This window comes from Silurus aristotelis, assembly GCF_946808225.1.
Source record: "Silurus aristotelis genome assembly, chromosome: 1".
NCBI classification, from domain to species: Eukaryota; Metazoa; Chordata; class Actinopteri; order Siluriformes; family Siluridae; genus Silurus; species Silurus aristotelis.
The window spans coordinates 14814534-14836249 of record NC_139574.1 but is presented as its reverse complement, the minus strand read 5'-3'; the positions used below and the strand labels follow the sequence as shown (position 1 = coordinate 14836249).

The following is a 21716-nucleotide window of genomic DNA, read 5'->3' as shown; positions in this document are numbered from 1 at the left end:
CACATACATCAACATACAATATGCTACATTTTGGTATCTGTTTGATTCCACTGCACTAAGATCCAGTATAAGAGCAGGACAGAACAAAAAAGAAAAAGAAGAAAAAGAAAAATCGAAGCGTGTATATTTTTAGGAAAACTTGTATGGTGGTTTACAGAACAAAACTAAGAGCCTTTCCTGCAGAAATGATTCTGTACAAATTGGAAATTCGGTTTTATGATGTACTCCGAGATCGTCTGCACTGATACACAACCACTTTCATCTTTGATCTGCAAAAAAATGAGTCTCAGAGGGAGCTCGGCAATCAGACAAAGCTCGAATAGTATCTGACTCCATACAACCCACTCTACCTGTGGCCTTAAACAGCACCACTTGTTTTGCTTGTGAACTTTGCGTTCGTATTGTAATACAAATACCTATCCTGTTTGATGGTTCATGGTGCTGGAAGTGTCTAAGGTGAACTGTCAACAGAGACAAAACCATCTAGGAAGCAGCTACAAGTGACAGAACTGCACATGAAAGCAACAACTCCAGGCATTGCTCAGGCAGCATGTGAAGTGAATAGGAAAATAAGTGGACTGGGGGGAGGAGGGTGTCTAGATGAGAGTGTAGATCTGTATCTGTATGCTGCCTTGTCACCGTTACAGGTGTATGACAGTTGAGGAATTCTGATGTGCAATTTGAAGTGACATCCGAGTCAAAAATGCTTTCATGTCACTCTGGCATCCTACGGCAGTATGCAATATCAACTAGATGTCACGCTTGAAGGGATCTGACCTTATGAATGTCAGTTCTCATGCACTTAAAAAAAACAAGGGTTGTCAGTTTTGTGGCCACTTACAAAAGGTATTTTCTTCCGTCTTATTCATGCTAATCTTCAATACAGAATTATTCAAACGATACGGCATAACCTGGATGTGTTGTTACTACAAAAGTGTTGAGCTGTGTTTGACTCTACATAAGCATCCATTCTGAAGCACAGTTAGAATGAAACGAAAAAAAAAAAAACTCGAAAAAACTGCGGCACGAAACTCTGCTTTTGTTCTAAATATACCTCACCTCTTGTAGATATACATTTAAATGATGCTTGCGTGGAAAGTGGAGCGTCAGCACACAGAAAGCATGACGAGAAGGTGTTGCTGATTGCTTATTCTACTGAATTTACTGAGGCTTGTGCAATTAAAGCTGGCCAGATATTTACACCATTCCAGTGCTTGAGTAAAAAGTGCAAATAACCCGTTTAAATATATGCTCGTTTCGCATTACTACTTGTAGCAAAAGTAGAAGAGTACTTATTTCTGAATGCTCTTAAGCATTAAAAGTAAATAATTTCTGCACTTTAGTGGTCTAATGTCCTGCTCATTATACATTTTTAAGGAAGAAATTTCTCTATTGTTACAGCGACACATTGAAGTTGGTATTATTCTACTAAACATCTTGGGAAACTATGGGGTTTAATTGTGTTCTTACAACAGGTTCTCATTTAACACATTTTATGTATTCACTTAGTGAGAAAATAAAAGTTTTTCTGAAATTAATATATTGTACATTATATTGTACAGTAAAAGTACATGGCTTCGAAAATAAAAATACTCAAAGTACAGATACTTGAAAAATATACTTAAGTTTAGTAATTACTGTCTACCACTGAAATTGCAGAAAGCATGGTAGCTAGAGGATTTGCCAGGAAACCACCCATGAATAAGAATCTAAGGTTAGAATGGGCCAAGCTTTACTGAAACAGGACTGTTAAAGATTGGAAAAAAGATAAAGTGGAATCTTTCCAATCTTTACTACACTGATGAATGTGTGTCTATTGTAGCCTCAGGTTCCTGCTTTGGCTGAAAGCAGTGAAACCTAACGTGGCCTCCTGTACCCCATCCATCTCAAGGTTCTAAGTGTTGTGCAATCAGAGATGCCTTTTTGCCCACCATGGCTATAAAGTGTGTTTTTTGAGTTACTGTGGCCTTCCCGCGAGCCCAATCTTCATGCAGAAGAATTGGGGTTTTGTGGTGGTTGTTTTTTTGCACCATTCTCTATAAACTTTTGAATCTGTGTATGAATCTGTGAAATACTGAAATTTGACCATCTGGCACCAATAACAATGCCACTCTCAAAGTAATTGAGATCATACTGGAAAATTAAGAGAAGCTCTTGACCTCTATCAGAATTGCAATGCTGCAACCTGATGCTGTGGGATGATGGGATAATTATATGAATGAGCCGCTACACAACTGTTCCTAATGAACATCACTCAATGAGTAATGGAGATATACTGGTTTTACAGTCATTCATAGCCAGGATGAAAGATACACAGGAAGGCTATTGAATGTCCTCAGCAGCACTTTGTGCTTTACTGTTACTTTCAACTTTTTCATTTCACTATTCTTGTGAACATGACATTTGAACACAAAAATAGAGGTTATGCTCTATTATTGATTTATGAAGGAAAAAAAAAACATGCAAAATGCTAACATAACCCAGTAGCACATAAGGTTTTGTTTAGACAGCGCCGTCAAACCAATTCCATGTGACAAATTAAGTTACTATAGCATAAGCTTCTTTTCTATTAAAAGCTTCAGTATATTGTAGCTTGACCCACCTCAATACATCAGAGATACTTGGTGACATCCAGTCTTTGTCAATTTTATTTTTCCTTGTCATTTTTGTCATAAACTCTCAAAGGCCAACAGTTTTTAGACTATAATACAAAATCTAAATAAAATATAAAATGCTTTGGGTACTGGATCTAAAACTACTCTTTAAATAATATTCAACAATTGAACAATGTCAATTTTAGAATACTTCCAGAAATTATTTTTTCTTCTTAATGATCTTTTAAAGACTTAGTCTTTTCAGGGCCCTATGAAACAAACCTAACCCCCCATCACTACCCTCCATCCACCCCCTTACTGCATCACTGGAGTCACTCACCTGTTTTCTGTCTTTTTGTGCTGGAGGAAGCAAGGCCCTTGAACGGTCTGCAATTTTCTAATGGGAAAGAAAATGATAGATATGCAGATTGAATGAACCCAACTAAAATACAATTTTAACATTAATTCTTTAACCCTAAATCTCTTACACAGTTGTTACAGTAAAACCACCTGCCTAATAGAGTGTAAATCCCCCTTGTGCCACCAAAACTGCTCATACCCATCTAAGCATGGACTCCACAAGACCTCTGAAGGTGTGCTGTGGTAGCTGGCACCAAAACGTTAACATCAGAGCCTTTAAGTAGTTTAAGTTGGAGATGGAAATCAGACTTGCTTGGCAAGGAAACCCCACAGAAGCTTTTTTTTTTTTTTTTTAAGGTCTTATTATCTGGGGAATTTAGAGGCCAAGTTGACACCTTAAACTCTTTGTCATGTTCCTTAAAACATTACTGAACTATTTTTCAGTGTGGCACATTAGCGAATTCTGGGTCATGAAGAGGAAGATTATTGTGCAACAATGTTTAGGTCAGTGGTTTGTGTCTAAGTAATAAACACATGCATGCCAAGACTAAAGGCTTCTTAGCAGAACATTGCCCAAAGTATCACACTGCCTTTACTGGCTTCATAGCTGAGATAAGCTAGCATTTGTACTGCACATGCATTAATAAGCCTTAGAAAGGTACTAACCTCTGCATACTGGGAACACCCCACAAGACCTGCCATTTCAGAGATGCTCTAACCTAGCCGTTCAACCATCACAATTTGTCCCTTATCAAAGTCACTCAGATTCTTACGCTTTCCTATTTTTTTTTTTCTTCCAACTCTCCAACTTTAAAAACTGACTCTTCATGTGCTGCCTAAAATACCCCAGTCCCTGACAGGTGCCATTGTTAGAGATAATCAATGCATTTCATGTCACCTGTCAGTGGTTTTAATTTTATGGCTGGTCTGTATATATATTTTATAAAATGAACAGAAAGAAATTATGTCCTTTTACTATGTGTGTGGGGAAAAACGAGCTTTAGCAATACTCTCACCTTCTGCAGGTCACCATAACGCTGCACAGACTCTGACAGCTCTGTCTTCAGCCTCGTCAGACGCAGCCGGTCTTCCTGTCGAGAGAAAACTAATCAGTTACTGCAAAAAATAGACATTTAATAATACATCTGTCATATTTAACAGTTACATCATTTACTTGGCCGCTGGCCCATTGCAGTCTTCCTCATTATTGTATGTTAATAGCCTCAATCCACTCATTTCATACTTTATTAAGAATGTATTGACGCAAAACCTTAACCTAGACACAAATTATGCGCTGCTGCTGATTCGTCACTAAAATCCCAGACAGTCCATGTCTAAATTAGACACTAGCTATGTCTAGAATGTCATTCCATGGGGTATTATATGTAAGGTCTGAGGGAGAACTATAGAGATACACAAGTCAGAGGAACGAAATAAATATTTTACCCGAGAGGAGCCGCTGATGATGTCAGAGAGCTGTTTGATAAGTTGACTTGTGCTTGTGATGACTTTATTGGTTTGTTGCTGTATGGTGTGCCTAGGAGAGAGAGAGAGAGAGAGAGAGAGAGAGAGAGAGAGAAGAAGAGAGATAGAGGGAGAGGGAGAGGGAGAGGGGAAGAGAGAGAGAGAGAGAGAGAGAGAGAGAGAGGAGAGAGAGAGGAAGAGGGAGAGGGGAAGAGAGCGAGAGAGAGAGAGAGAGAGAGAGAGAGAGAGAGAGAGAGAGAGAGAGAGAGAGAGAGAGAGAAAGAGAAAGAGAGAGAGAGAGAGAGAAAGAGAGGGATAGGGAGAGGGGAAGAGAGAGAGAGAGAGAGAGAGAGAGAGGGAGGGAGAGGGGAAGAGAGAGAGAGAGAGAGAGAGAGAGAGAGAGAGAGAGAGAGAGAGAGAGAGGGGAAGAGAGAGAGAGAGAGAGAGAGAGAGAGAGAGAGAGAGAGAGAGAGAGAGAGGGAGGGGGGAAGAGGGAGAGGGAGAGGGGAAGAGAGAGAGAGAGAGAGAGAGAGAGAGAGAGAGAGAGAGAGAGAGAGAGAGAGAGAGAGAGAGAGAGAGAGAGAGAGAGAGAGAGAGAGAGAGAGAGAGAGAGAGAGAGAGAGAGAGAGAGAGAGAGAGAGAGAGAGAGAGAGAGAAAGAGAGTGTTATGGGTCTTGCAGATTTATGGAGTCAGATGATTGCAAATATGGCATTGATTCCAAGGTATAAAAAAAAAATTTACATCCCCAGGCTATTTCCATAGATTATGTTTTTCAGGTAAATTAATTCATATTAATGACTGTGTGACATTGTGGAACAGAGATATGCACTGTGGGTTGTTTCCAGATATACAACCTAGCTGATAAAAGTCACATACTGTTATTCAAGCTTTTGGCACATCCTTTTCTGCAAAATACTTTTAATTTAATGAAAATAACTGAAAATGAATATTGAAAATATAAATAAATAAATAAATAAATGAAATGCTTATTATCAATATCACCTGTTAGAGAGGAAAAAAAAATAGTTATGAATAAAATATGAATGCCATGAAAGACAGAAGGACTAAACATGAAGCATGAAGGGAAAAGGAGATAAATACAAAATACATAAATAAATAAAATAATATCTTTATAATATTTTCTAAATATTTAAAGAGCTGGGGTCTTGAAATCATTTTAATTAAATTAAATAGGAGAGTTGATGAGGGGCTTCTAGACAATCATGTGACAGAAATGCATTGTTCTCTTGTGGCTGTCTGGGGTTGTGGATAAGTCATCGATTTAGTGCCAGTGCACTATATAGTCTGATCCCAGTTTTTAAAACCCAGTGCAAAACGGCTATCCATACTACCCTGCTGTTCCCCAGAGATACGCAGCGCAGACCGTGTAGTCCACCTTTCTCTTAAATATTGATTTAAAGATGGAGGGTGGAAACGAAAGATGTGACTAAAAGAAAAAAATTGCATTAGTGTACATAATGTGAATGAAGGGCCTGTCACTGTCATATTCAATCCATATAAAAAAAAAAAAAAAAACACTATCTGTACAGAAACAGTGGGATCTTCAAGGTGAAGCACAAGAGAAATCCTCAGTTTTATGTTTCACCAGTGGTTCTTTAAGTTACAACTCAGGAAATGCCAGACGTGCACGGCATGATGCCACTTGATTGGAGGACTCATTTTTTTCTAATCCAGACACAGAAAAACCTTCCTGCAGATGACCTCTAAAGTACAGAAGGGTACAGTAACTGTTTATTTTACTAAACTTTAAGGGTTGCATATTGGTGCTACTTGGAGTTTTGTCAGAGGGAGAAAAAATGGATGATGTATTCCTACTTTTCCATCCTTTTATTCTCAAATCATTATTTAACAATGTGTAAGATTATCTATCCGTAATAACCTTGATAACACTAAAACATTGATTTGACTTTTCTTGCTATTAGGTATAAACTAATTAGTTGCTAAGTCAAATAATCATTGAGGCCTACCAGGTTTACCAGCTTTTTTCCATCCTCGCTCTACTTCTTACCTACTTACGCCCTACTTACGGCGTGACAACAGACACAAAATAATCAAGGGGCAAACCAAAGGACATGTGAAGAAAGACATGAAGACAGGACATGAATCAAAAACAAACACACACATGGCTACATCAATATACAAACATTCCCTGACAGTGTGATTGGACTTATCCAACCAACCAAATAAAAAAATAATTTATAAAATGTTTAAAGGTTTAAAACCCACAACATTTTTCCCCAGTTATACTACTTCCTAATTCTAACCCAATTCTCCCAGACCATACTACTAAGTGAATAAGGTGAAAGGTGGAGGAAGCTCTACCTGTCCTCTTTAATATGATTTCTATGATTGATTGTGTCACTCAGCCATAGACAGTGTTGCTCTCTAGACTACCAGTCATGGATGTTTGTGGCATTGTTGGAGGTTTGAGTTAGCAATAATCCAATGATAGTGCAAATAATTTTCTTTGAAAGGGTTATTTTAAGGTTTTATATTCAACCTTCAAGGTCTTCTATTTCACAAGAACATTTGCAGTACCAATAAGGGCTAGGATAGTATTCAGGGGGTATTGTATTATAGCCAAACTTTGAAGGCAATTGTAGGACATTTTTGTGAGGTTCTTAAAAGTAATCTTGTGTACAATTCAGTAAAAGTAACACAAACAAAAACAAAAAAGTTTAATTGCTTTATGGATAACAGGGATTGTCTGAAGAGAAGAAAATCAAGCGCATGGCAGCGCTGCTACAGACCGTTTTAATTACCCACTTGCAATTTTCACAGAATGCCATTAGTCAGTATTTAAAATAATCCAGTTCCTAAATGCTCCACAGATATCCAGTTAACAAATGTATCTGTTAGACAGATTATACCAGGTTTAACCTGATCTCCCTTTGAGAGCTGATCCATAATCAATAACTCTGGTATGCTCATACATGTCCTCTCATCAGCATGCACACACCACACAGCACATACCAGTTGCAGCATTAACAATAAAATGATGAAATTACTGCTACCACATGCACTGTCACAGCACTATGCTGACACCAGACAGCACCGCTCTGCACTAACATGAATACATATGAGGTCCTAACTGACTTCAAATGAGTGAAATATAAACATGCTGTCTAAAATTATAATTTTTTTGCCATGTAAATCATAATAAATCACACCAGCACACTCTTTTTGGCACACATATTAATCTTTACACATTAAGAATGTAATAATGGCATAACATGTAAGAGCACAGTTTCTATTTTCTTTCTGTAGACCGTTTATGTGGAAACAATCGCAAAATTGGCAGCGCTTTCTTCAGGTATCAAAGATCAGGCATTCTTGAATATTAAAATATAACTGCCGTATTTTTGCCCTTTTCAGCAAAATTTTCAATTTTCAGCAGATAAAAATGACAAACACTGAAAATCATGTTTATAAATAAAATAAAATGTTAGGCATTGCATGGCTGTTGCATAGTAATATTGAGTTTGAAAAAATTGCGCCTTCCAAGACTGAAAAACTTTAGATTTTAAGTGATAATTTCTCAGTCACAAAGACTTCTTTGGAAAGTAGTTCAGAGGAAATTATTTTGGAATATATTGAACTTGGTGAATAATGCACTAAGCATTTTCAAAGGAGATCTGTAAGCCTCTTCATTGTCCTCTACAGAAGCATCAACCTCACCCACATCTTGTCAAGGGGTTTAGTGTATATAGCCAGTGAAAAAAGTTCTTATATTACTCATCATATTAATTTCAAACTTCTTCGTCTCGTTCTGTCCATATCTCTCTCTTTCTCTGAATGATTCATGATTGGCAAATTTTGCACAGGTAATTGTCCCTAATGGAGTGATCTGTAGTGGGCTGCTGAGACAACTCAGGCCCTGATTATTCAGCCAGTTTATGCATTAAATCTGGCTATGAATTAATCCAGAAGAAACGGCATGTTACAGCAGTTAAAACACAACACAGCAGCGTAGTAAGATGTACGTGGTGAAGGTTATTTTGGTGGAGCTGTCAGTGCTGTAACTGAAGGCAGGGCAGCTCTGGGAAATGCATTTCGGAGGAGAAGGAATATTAGACTGGGCAATTAGATTGGATCAATTCGATTTGCATTGATGACACCATCATGCTTAAGCGTGTAGCTGACAGAACAACCGGTTCCATTGCAAATCTTAGCTGTTACCTACTAAAGGATATAATTTTTTCAAAATTATTTCCTGTTATATTGTGATAATCGTCTCTCTGTAAACACCTGGCCCTGTCCAATGTGCATTACCCACTCTCCATTCTTTATCACTTCATTACTGTCTTACTCTGAAAATAAATCGATTCTCTTTAAATGTGCGTTCAAATATTCTAAATACAGTGCTATATTCTTGAGTGCTTGATTCGGGTTGGTCAGAAAGTTGAGTCATATTCTATTATTGCAGCTCTGATAACATTTTCTTCTCAAAGGTTTATATTAATGCACTTCTTTTGCAATATTTGATCATTTCTTTAGTACCACAGGTTTACATTTCCTTGAAGTTTTCTATAAGAAGATGCTTTTTTTTATTAGTGATGGAAAAAGTCAAATCTGTATTTTATTTTTTTCATTTTTACATACATTTTTAAGGGCAGATGGTGGTGAGATTTTCTAGGGCGGATTTTGTTGCTTTTTGATTAGTGATTTTCAAGATAGGGGGAAAACGAAAGACTATTTATAGCTGGTATTCTGTAAGTGAACAAACCTGTGAGTGTTCCACATCAATAAACTATTAATGAATGAATTCTACAATGTTCTTTAAGTAATTTTCGAATGGCAATTTGCTGTGGTATATGAGAAATAAAACAAGAGAACATTTGCAGTTATTAAAAGATGAGTAAATACAAACTTGGTGTGGTAATAGTAGCTCTGCTTTGATTTGGGATGCAACACATCACTCTATTGCTGAATATTTCCCCATAACAGCACACACACTGCTGTGGTTTATTCCTTCCAAAGAAAAATTTAAAATCTACAAATCACCAACACAAAATTCAGATTAGTTACATTAAGAAATACTGTTATGTATAAATGAATCATATTTATCATATTATAAATGCATCATAAAAAAGTATGTTTAGGATAAAAGTTGTAAGAATTTAAGTACCGTACACTATATCAAATATAAGGTTTTGGGACACCTAAGCTATATGTGGACACCAGCCATATATGGTTCTTCCCCAAACTGTTACCACAAACTTGGAGGCATGCAATTATATTAGATGTCTTTGGATTGGGTAGCATTACATTTGACATGGGTTGGAGTGGACTGCTATAGAACTCTCATTCTTACCCCATTGAACACCTTTTGGATGAATTGAAACACTGACTGACTCCCATGGCCTCCTCCTCCTAAATCAGTTCTTTACATTACTAAGCCGTTGTGGCTGAATAAAAAACACCTCTACAACCACACATCAAAATCTACTGGAACATCCTCCCAGAAGAGTGGAGGTTATGTTAAAAGAGAATGATGATTAAATGTGGAATTAGATGTTTAAAAACCTTATGAATCATTGTGGTCATGTGTCCACAACTTACTTTTGTCCATTTAGTGCATGTACAGATTGCCACTAAGAGATATGCAATAACAGCAACAGCAAAATAAGCACACAAACAAATTATGATTTTTTATTAATAATAATAATAATAATAATAATAATAATAATAACTATTATTATTATTATTATTATATTCATAAAAATAATAATAATATGCATTTATCAGCCCTATTTACCACATTATGTTACCTTTCTACATTTAATTCTCATAGTAGTGAAGGCAGAACAATTTCTACAAAGTAATGCCTCTGCATGACGATAATGAGCAGCAATTATCAAGATGATTTGCACCATATCAATCAAAAAATTTATTCATGCCATTTTATTCTGTATGTGAGAGCTGTCGAACCGTCTACATGCATCATTTAATAGTAATTTGTTTTAGAAGAGCATGGCAATGTTTGAAAGCTAATTTCTTATGCAGTGCGAATACAATGATCTTTTACTAAATATTAAGCCGTGAAGAGCAATGAATTATGTCATCATAGAAGACAGTGTTAGAATAAATAGAAAGTGAAAAAGAAATTCTTGTACCTTGATATAACTGCATGTCTGTCTTCTAGGAATGACAACTCACAGATTTAAAATAAGGCTGGAATTCACTTTTGTCTCCGAGCATTACAGCTGTAACTAGGGATAAGTCAGGGGGTGATGTGCACTCTTCTGCACTTTTCAAAGTAACTCTGTGTGTTGATATTTGGAATTACTCAGAGACCATTTTCATCTGGCATGGAGGAAAGTCTGCATTGCTTTTTATTGACCTTCATTCAGGAGGAAACAATAATATATAGAAGGCACTGAGTAAATGAGAAGAAAAAAGCAAAATAATATGTTATATGCCATCTGCCACAGGACCATGCCTGGTAATGGAGCATCCTCCATCAGTCATTCTGACAAACACTAAAATGAAAATATATTTCTGGTAACAAAAGCTCTAGATCAATGGATTCCTCAGAACTAATAGTTGCCTGACATTACATTACACTAACGCACACACACAAACATATTAGTGTTGATGACAAATGAGGTTTTGACAGAAATACAAATAATTCAACACATTTTATTTTTATATTTTTACTGCCACCTTTTTCATTTAGCTAATGGATTTCATGGTATAATTTATAGTAACAATTTCTTTTACAGATCAGTAAATTGGTCGATTTGTTTAAATAGTTGTCTATTTGAGCAAATAGAATCTATTTTTTTATGAACGCAATCCTAATCATTTATGAATTATTTTATCAGCTGATAATCATAAGCTTAATCAAATTCATATAAATGTTTTCCATCAAAACTTCAGCAGCTTATACCAGTTTATACTGCACACAGTGTAGAAATTTAGAGACAGAGACGTGTGTTGCTTGTAGATAGTCTAATTTTGTTTGTATATGGTCACTTTAATTACAGAAAATAGTGTGCAAGTTCTGTGTATTGATTTTATTTCAAGCAGAGTAACACGATCGGTGTTGTTTAAACATGTTCAGACAACAGAAACCATAAACAGGCTCCTATTGGATTACTTGACTAGTGATCAGCTAGAGGCCTGTTGGTTGTTGTTCATCTTGCTCAGATTGTTCAGTTAATTACATGAATTGTAAGTAAAACCAGTGGTAGGAGAAAAAAAGATCTTCCAACATTGATCACTTCAAGTACAATTCATTCCTTTAAATAATATTTATTTTATTAATACATCTAAAGGTAAAGTTGATCGATTTTAAAGACCATTAATAATGGGGAGATGAATATATGGGGAGATGAAGCTATGATAAACTAACGCCAGTCCTTGTTTTGAAAGTTATGATATATTGGTTATCTTTTAAGTATAGTTTAAAGCAGAACTGAGCAACTCTACTTCCACCAGGGGTGGAGCACATTTTTAGGCAGGAAAAAACTATAAACATTTTACAAACTAAAACATGTACCTTTAATATAATATCCTACAAGATGACTGTAATATGAACATGTGGACTAGTCCAGAAAGGAAAAGGATATGTGGCGCTTTCTAGGCAGTTAATTCTGATACATTAAATGTTTCATTTGGGTGATTTTTACAGTATTCAAAAAAACATTTTTTGATCCTCAGAAATAATGAATTTATTCTCCAACATCTGTTACTCCACAAATGGGTTTTATCATAACAGATTATGACAGCAAGAAGAAGCAGTAAGGAAATTTCATGACCGTCATAAATGGAATGCAAATGTTAGGACACAAGTTAATTATATGACCATAATTGCGCGCGCGCACACACACACACACACACACACACACACACACACACACACACACACACACACACACACACACACAAACACACACACACAATCAAACATAATAATGTTTTTTGCTCTCAGGTTTGACCATAAGATACACTTTTGTATAAAAAAAGAATTTGAAAAAGAAATGGAACAATAATGTACACTCACTGTGCACCTGTACACCTTTACATTCATGTAATTATCTAATTGGCCAATAATGTGGCAGCAGTGCAGAAATCATGCAGATTCGAGCCAGCAGCTCCGGATAATCTTCACATCAGCCAACAAATGGGGATAAACGTGGTCTTATTGATTTTGACGTAGCATGATTGCTGGGTCCTAGCAGGCTGGTTTGTGTATTACTATAAGTGCTGCTCTCCTGGGATTTTACTGCACAACAGCCTATAGAATTTTCTGAGAATTGTGTAATAATAAAAAAACAACATCCACTGAGCAGCAGAAAGCCTTATTGATTAAAGAGGTCAGAAGTGAATGTCCATACTGGTTCTACAGGAACTCAGATAAGCACTCTACAAATGTTATGAGTAAAAAAACATCGCAGAAAGCACAACAGATGTGCTAAGGAGGATGTAATACAACAGCAAAACAACACCCTGAGTAGTTGTTCTGTCAGCCAAGAGCAGAAGCCGAGGCTGCTGGGGGCACAGGCACAACAAAACTGGACACTGGAAGACTGGAAAAATTATACAACCATGTTACAAATCAGTGGTCTCATCAAAATGATTTAAAAAAGCTGGCAATGAGTTTACTATTCTTCTGTGGCCTTTCCAGTCACAGATCTGAGTCCAAAAGAACACATTTAGAATGGGGTGGACTGGCACTTGCAGTTAGAAGCAAGTGCACTGGAAAAATCTTTAAAAAAAAATTGAGTGATGCAATCTCAGCATAGACCCAAGTCTCAAATTATAAGTCTAAAAGCCTTATTATTTATATTGCTCTTTAAAAATTGATTTGACAAAACATACATTTTGTGTATGCAATCATGTAAGATGCTTCAGGTTTGCCCCTGTATGCAAGCACTGACATTGAGAGATCCTACCATGGAAAGTTGCATGATGGGACTTCTTAAAGATGAGCAGTGTCCCTGGAAAGTCCTCTAAACCAGCAGTGCAGAATACATAATAGGGCAACAAGCACAAAGAGTGTGAATGATTAATCCACTTGTAGATGTCTTTCCCTGATTACAAATATGAGCAAAAATCAATTAGATAAATGGTTTCATGTCACTTGGATACATTCTAAGAAAAGGTTTTTTTTGGTAAAATATTTTTTGCTTCCCACTTTCAAATGGTCAAAAAATTGTGCTTATTAAATCATTGCACAGAAACTGTAGGTCTCAAATAATAGCTTTGGCCTCGCTTGGCTTTCTTGCAGCTTACGACAGTCTTGACACTTTAGTCAGAATTTTTGTTAGGTTAGTGCTGAGGTAGCTTCTACCATGACTTGCCAATGACACCAGGGAAAAGTGTGTGTGTGTGTGTGTGTGTGTGTGTGTGTGTGTGTGTGTGTGTGTGTGTGTGTGTGTGTGTGTGTGTGTGGTTGGGGGGGCATCAGTCAGCCAGTGTCTCTGGGCGACTAGTCGCCATCTGGGAGGTATGACCCTGGAACCGAGAGGTTTCCGTGGAAACTGGCACTAATAGAATCATGGCTGGGGTGCAGCAGGGGCAAAAGAGGGATGGGAAAAGGCGGAAGAAAGGGAGCGAGAGAGAGAGAGAGAGAGGTGTGTAGTCTGGCCTCCTGCTCAGACAGAATAGGCGTGGTGAATTAAAACTGGACAGAGGAGAGCTCAGTCAAGGGCAATTGAGAGAAACAAGGAGAAAGGAGCGCCGAGCACTAACCGAACCATCTCTCTCTAAAAATTGAGAACATGACAGAGGGAGCAAATAAAGGGGAGTAAACAAACACAATGATAGCATATAGTATATTCTGAATTCCCAACATAAAATCAAGATGCTGAGATATGGTGCTGGTATGAAAGAGAATCAATTTCTGTATAAACTAAATGTCTGTATCTGCTATAGATCCTCTGTAGTAATTTACCACCATGCTAAATTCAGAAGAATGAAAAAGAAAAAAGTATGAAGTCGATACTGTAAACACAAAGACAGTGTATGTCTTCTGGGGATCTTACACAGCGTTCAAAGACAGTCATTGGTAATGATGTTGGAGCTAATTGAGAAGGGACTGTATAGTGCACATATTAATAGAGAAGTGGGCTAGTAGTAGTCAGCAACCAGCCTAAACCTGAAGGCACTTCAAAGTATCATTTGTTTAGTAAGTTGAAAAATGTAAGTCCTGATCATGTTCAAGTTTTTCCCTGTGAATCTGGCAAGATACAAAGTTTGAAAACACTAATACAAGAATAGGTTATTGTTCGAAATTATGTAGCTGCAAATTGCCTTACCAAGCAGTGACAGATGGTGCGTTCGTTCCCCCCCAAACTATCATTGGCACATGCAGAGAAATACAATAAGAAGATTTTAGTATTACTGTACTGCCAATTTCAGGTGATCATATCTTTACAGGGTACAAGGCACAGACCTTCAGGACAGTTCTTCTATTTGCATTTTGACAAAATAACGAATTCTGGCCAATTAAAGATCAATAATCTGATTATTAATTTAGAATTTAATTTGTATAACCTCATAATTATATGAATATGCTTATTTAGAAATTGAAGGACTAAAGTTAAAAAAAAATGAGGAAACTGAGGAAATGGACCAGTAAAAAAGAATTATATCTGAAATAATTCAATAAAAACTATTTAAATTTGATGACCACAACACGGGTAAAAAAATAAATAAAATTAGGACAGGGCCATGCCTACCACTGTGCCGCAACCTCTCTCCTTTAGCAGGAGTTCATATATGTTTGGGAACTGAGGAGACCATTTGTTTGGGTTTTTGATGAGGAATGATGTCCCATTTATGTCTGATACAGGATTCTGGCTGCTCAACAGTCCTGGGTCCCCTTTGTCATATTTTTTTCTTTTAATGATGGACATTTTGTACTATTAAGCTGTTGTAATAAATGCAGTGTAATGTTTAGTTACTGAAACATGCAAGGCCTTCACTTGTCATTTGGATGAGTGTACATCTGCCCTATGGTTTGAACAAGGAGGAAAAGAGGAAGGCCAAGGAGGAGGGTTATGGATTTGGTGAGGGAAGACATGCAGATAGTTGGTGTGAAAGAGGCAGATGTAGAGGACAGAGTAGTATGGCAATGGATGATCCGCTGTGGCGACCCCTAATGGAAGCAGCCGAAAGAAGAAGAAGAAGAAGAAGAAGAGTGTACATCTGCCCATCTTTATTTTTGAGAGATTCTGCCTCACTAAGATACTCTTTGTATACCATGTCATGTTACTGACTTATTAGTTGCAAAATGTCCCTCCAGCTTTTTCTTTTTTAGCAACACTTACTTTTTAAATCTTTTGTTGCCCCGTCCCAAATATTTTGAGACCTTGCAGCATTTAAAATGACCTTTTCATTAGCATGGTACCTTTTTTCGTTTTAAACATTTGATATGTTATCTGTGTTACTAGATTTGCAAATCATTGCATTCTGCTTTTAATTACATTTTACACAATGTAGCAATTTTTTTTTAACAAAATCCAATTCTTTTGAGTTAAAGAATAATGTGCAGCACAATGTGCTGTAATAAGAAAAATAATTCATGCCAGGCTGCATATTTAATATTATGTCCACTAGGCAATACAGATACCTATCGTCACTTACAGAAACGTATAGAACCTATGAACATTAATTTCACCAGTCTTTCTGTTTTGCTCTTGAAGATAATAAAACATTAAAAAGGTAACTGCACTTCCTTTATCTGTCAGTTGGTCTGTATATTGCATGGCAGCTACTCGGTTTTGGTTCTTTGGAAAATATTTTCATTAATGGAGCAAAAAATAATCTGAAAAAATCTAATATTTGGCAATACTGTGTCCCCCATATTGCTAATTTCTTTAGGGATCTGTTGTGTAAAAGCAATATCACACATGAATTTTAGCACAGATGTGATTACTATTAGTCTCATGCTTATGGCAGAACAACTCTGTTGCTCATACAATATTGCTTAAGTGCTGTAAATGTTTATCACCTGTTGTTAATCAGGTTATTATAACATTAAGTTTAGCAACCATTCAACAGATTATGATTCAAGAACTCAACTGCAATGGGGTATACATGGACAACTTATAATTTAATACAACTTATTTGATGACATTCACACTGCATGTATAAAAATATTACTGTTGTGATGCTATAACCCGAGTTAAAATATATCATTGGGTGAGAGTCTACACTATATGCACTGCCGCTTTTTTACGGCCCGAACATTTTTAACAGTGGTGACCATGTTTAAACTGCACTTTCACTTTAAGTCCACTTAGATCTGTTTGTCTGTCTGTCTGTCTGTCTGTCTGTCTGTCTGTCTGTCTGTCTGTCTGTCTGTCTGTCTGTCTGTCTGTCTGTCTGTCTGTCTGAGCAGGCTTGGCCTTTTATTTTTCTCATTATTCTATGTTACAATGTCAAAGAAATATCATATATACAGATATCATAGAAGCCAAAAGTTATCTTGCTGGTAGAGCTTCACCCTAACATCCCTGCAACATCATCATTGTTGCCCTGCACTGAAACATCCAATTTCCTAAAAAAAATAAATAAATAAAAATAAATAAATAAATAAATTCAACAGCTACAAGAAATGGAGTTCCAAGGCTGCTCACACTGCAAGAACGCTAACCAAAATTTTAGACACGTCAGAAATCCATCAGATCAGCTGACAGGTCAATCGAACATTCTTAAGGTAATTACTCAAGCAGCACTTGGCCTCACACTTCACATCCAACAACTACTGATGCAGCTGAAATTTTGGTGCAGTTCTGAAAAGCCTTACATTGTAAAGTGCTTTTGCTGTTAAAGACAGATATATAGGAGATATATGACTTAAGTATTATTATTATTATTAAAAGAATTTACATCATGCATACATCATTTAGCTACTGTAAGTTAGATAATATGTGAGAAAGTGGAAAAAAAACCTTTATTACACCAAAGATGATGTGTCCAAGCTAATGATTTTCATTAAAATTTTACCAACATACAAAAAAAAAAAAAGTGATATGATGTACCAATAGCATACATTATTTATTCTGAATCCCACCACCTTCATTAAACACACTGACTGTTACTAATTGAATTAATTAGCTTGCATGGATGACACGACCTTTTCAGAAACCAGAGCATGTGGGTATGAACATTGACAAAACTAGGAACAAATAAACTCTAGACAGAAACAAATAATATCTTTTTCATACAATGTAAAAAGAAAACACTGCAGGTCAAAGCCGAAGGCTGGCTTTTGGTTGAGAGAGTAAAAACAATGTGCTAACTCAGACACTTTCCTAGAAAAGGTATTTGACTCACTCAAATGAGACTTGCCCATGCATGTCTGTATTAATGTCCTTAATTATCTTTCCATACTTTGTTATACAACATTAGCTGCCATTTTTCTAGCCTAGTCTTTTAACTTCCCCTGATGTATTCATTTATTCACCCATGTACTTTCTAAGCACTTTCTAGCTAAATGTTGTTCATCAAAAGCTCAGGATGTCAACCCATCTCCACTGGCTTATACACTCATACTTCTGCAAGTTCTAATGTGACCTCTAAACCCCAATTCCCTGTTTATAAATCTCAGTGTTCTGCAAAGTCTTGCCAGTTTATTAGTTGTTGAGTTTTGCATATTGTTCATATCTCCATTAGCTTAGACCTTTTTTTTTTTTTATCTTTTTTTTTTTGTTTGCTTTTTAGATTATTATCTGGTTCCATTCTTTGTTTGCCTCATCATATTTACATAATTGCCTGCACCACTATTTTGGATTTTAGATATGTACTGGTGCTATCAATAAAGCCTTCATGCATAAACATCCTATACCTTCTGAGTTACAGAGCATTTCAGAGTAGCTCAGTTCTATGAATTAGAAACTGTAGACTGAATATCATGCATTTATCCACAAGACCTAAGACATGTTACTATTTGACCTGACCCTTTTCACCATAATAAACTCTATAATGTGGACATGTTTTATAGAATATCTATTAGGTCAACTGTTTCGAGGTCAACTAAAGTTTGACCTCAGAACACTTACAAATTGCATAATTTCTCTGGGTGTCATGTTATCGTGCTGATTCAGGATGATTGTGTTAATTCAGTTTATTTTAAGGATCCCAGTAGTCAGCCTGCCTTTGTGAAATACAGTAAAAAATTTTAGATGTTTTTCTCATAAGTTCAGGAGTGATTTGTAGGGACAATTTTTTTTTTTTTTTTTTTTTTTTTACAGCTGCACTGTATAGAAACAGCACTTTTTACAAAACTCATGTTTAGATGTTGTTCACCCTGTGCCCTTGTCTGGATGAGTAAGTGTCAGTAAGTGTGTGTGTGAGTGACTGTGTGTGCGCCCATATAGTTGTGGCTTACCCTGTTCTATTCAGCTTGTGGAAGGTCAGTCTTCAAGCACTTGTATCTTGTCAGAATGTTTAAGATCTTTATCCAATAAGTGTGTTTATGCTTTACTTGTAAGTCATGTTAGATAAAATCATCAACCAAATGAATACATTGGAAACACAAATGTGCACTTATATATAAGACACAATAAACATAATAATAATATTATTATTAATAATAATAATAATAATAATAATAATAATAATAATAATAATAATAATAATAAGAGGAGGAAGAATCAACCAGTGTACAATAAAAACATGTGCATCTCACACACACACACGCACACGCGCACACACACACACACACACACACACACACACACACACACACACACACACACACACACACACACACACACACACACACACACACACAATAATGCTGTAAGCACTTAGTTTTAGCAGACCCGACTACAAAGCAGCAGATGGGAAAGCAGGACACAGATGTTCACTATTCACTTTCTCCGGAGATTTGTACTGATGATCTTAAAGAAAAGCAATTTGACAGTGCATGAATGTCAGGTTGATAGAAAAGGCTGAAAGAATTGATGACATGCTGGTGGACATGGTGTGTGTGTGTAATGCAGTTTACACAGATGCACTCATTTCAGCTTGACCACTTGCAGACAAGCAATGAATCTTGGAGTTGCTGGCAGCCTGACTGAAAAAAAAAAGAGTAATTGAAGTCTGAAGGGAATAAGATGATAAAAAAATATAAAATAGCCACTGACAGCTTGTTCTGTTTTATATCTATATCCAGGAGTGAAGAGGTTTGGCACCAATGAAGACCTGAGAGATCATATTTATGTGTTGGAGTTATGCCAGAAGGTGGCCATGAACCTATACAATGGAAGGTAATTGATGATGTACAACACAACTTTGGACTAAACCAGAGATGTGTGTAAAGTTTCATGTGTGTAAAGTTTACATATACAAATTTATGTCACAATAAAGAAAGTGTGATGTCCTAAGGTGCATTAATAGATTTATATGCAGTGCATCAAACATCTAATAGTATGGTTTTGCATCAAATAAAGACAACCTCTTATGCTGGTTATATGAAAGATTTAGGATAATATTGACAAGATAATATTTTTTATTTGACTACAATCCTGGTTTCCTGGTTTATATATATATATATATATATATATATATATATATATATATATATATATATATATATATATATATATATATATATATATATATATATATAAAAATATAAAATATCAGTGGTGGGCAGTCAGGGCAGTCAGCAAAGCCTTCTCTGCTGGCTCAAAAACCATAGCACTGAACTACATTTTCAACCCAAATTCTTATATTTGTTTCTTAAAATTCCCACCATTTTTTAATCTCTTCATTTCGTATCGTTTCTCTACTGCTTCCAGTACGTGTATGTTAAATTTTTTGGCTAATCAGATTTCAGTCTCTATGTGCTGCCATGTCAATCTAATCTGCCCAGGGCCTTTAAAGTCTGTACTGTTGGCTTTTTTAAAATAGTCTCCCTGAGAAATAGCTCTGTTTCTTTAACCAATCAGATTTTATATTCGCCTCACAGGGCCAGCTATCTGGCCCACAATAGCATCAGCATTTTTCCATTATCTGATTGTTATTCCATTATCCGGTTGATCAGCGGGAAACTGTTACAGCCAAATTTTGACTGGAAAAAACACGTCTGTAGCGATCTGCACACGTATACTTCTGAGTTAGAATTTTTTATGCCTATGGAGGAAGAGAAATTTATTTGGTCTCGGATATACTTAAAAATAAATTTTCAAGAAAAGCTAGACATCGTGAGGAGGTCGGCCAACGTGAAGCTAGCTAGTTTATCTCAGCCTGGGAAAGGGCTTGTTCTCCACTTCCAGACCATTGAATATAAACGCTACCACTGACTTATAGCCTCTGAGGAGCAGTGTAAATTATGACTTTGCATCTCTGGAAAATAGATTTGTATTTTATTTACATTTGTAATGTTTTTGTCAAGTTATTAGACAAATATTGATTCTGAACTGCTCCAGATGATGTAGGTGCACAGTTGCGGTTGTAGTGTAGAGGTTTGGAGTCTTAACTGGGTTTCTTGCTTTAGTAAAATAGTATTCACCCTCCATATGTAAAATGCCTCTCTCTCTCTCTCTCTCTCTCTCTCTCTCTCTCTCCCCCTCTCTCTGTAATGCCACGCATTGTTATATTGCGTTTTGTATAGTATTGATGGTTTCTATAATTGCGAAGTGATAGTGGTGGTATTAAGAGGTGGATTAAGTTGGGTAAGTCCTCATTTAAGGCCCAGGTACCAAATGCACCTGTGTGTGTGTGTATATATATATATATATATATATATATATATATATATATATATATATATATATATATATATATATATATATCTCGGGGGGGAACTGCTTCAAGACTGTTGGAAGACCATTTCAGGTGACTACCTCTTGAAGCTCATCAAGAGAATGCCAAGAGTGTGCAAAGCAGTAATCAAAGCAAAAGGTGGCTACTTTGAAGAACCTAGAATATGACATTTTTCAGTTGTTTCACACTTTTTTGTTATGTATATAATTCCACATGTGTTAATTCATAGTTTTGATGCCTTCAGTGTGAATCTCCAATTTTCATAGTCATGAAAATAAAAAAAAACTCTTTGAATGAGAAGATGTGTCCAAACGTTTGGTCTGTACTGTATATATATATATATATATATATATATATATATATATATATATATATATATATATATATATATATATATATATATATATACATATAAAACATCATATCAAATCATTATAGGCAGTGACTGTGCTGGTTGCCTAAGCCTCATGGATTTGTGAGGACAATGAATTCTGAATAATAAATAAATGTCTGAACACATTGTTGGTTGGTATAAATACATATATTTA

The 21716-nt window shown here is 36.1% G+C and overlaps 1 protein-coding gene across 2 annotated transcripts in view; it reads right to left on the bottom strand.

Annotated features, from left to right (window-relative positions):
- Positions 1-21716, bottom strand: part of tsnare1 (T-SNARE Domain Containing 1) — a 229432-nt gene that overhangs the window by 56591 nt on the left and 151125 nt on the right. For both annotated transcript variants that reach the window (XM_083548755.1, XM_083548754.1), the window contains exons 5-7: positions 4401-4491; positions 3971-4045; positions 2935-2991 (exon numbers count right to left, since the gene is read on the bottom strand). In XM_083548755.1, coding sequence (XP_083404881.1) covers positions 2935-2991; positions 3971-4045; positions 4401-4491 — 223 coding nt within the window. The remainder of the gene's footprint in view (positions 1-2934; positions 2992-3970; positions 4046-4400; positions 4492-21716) is intronic.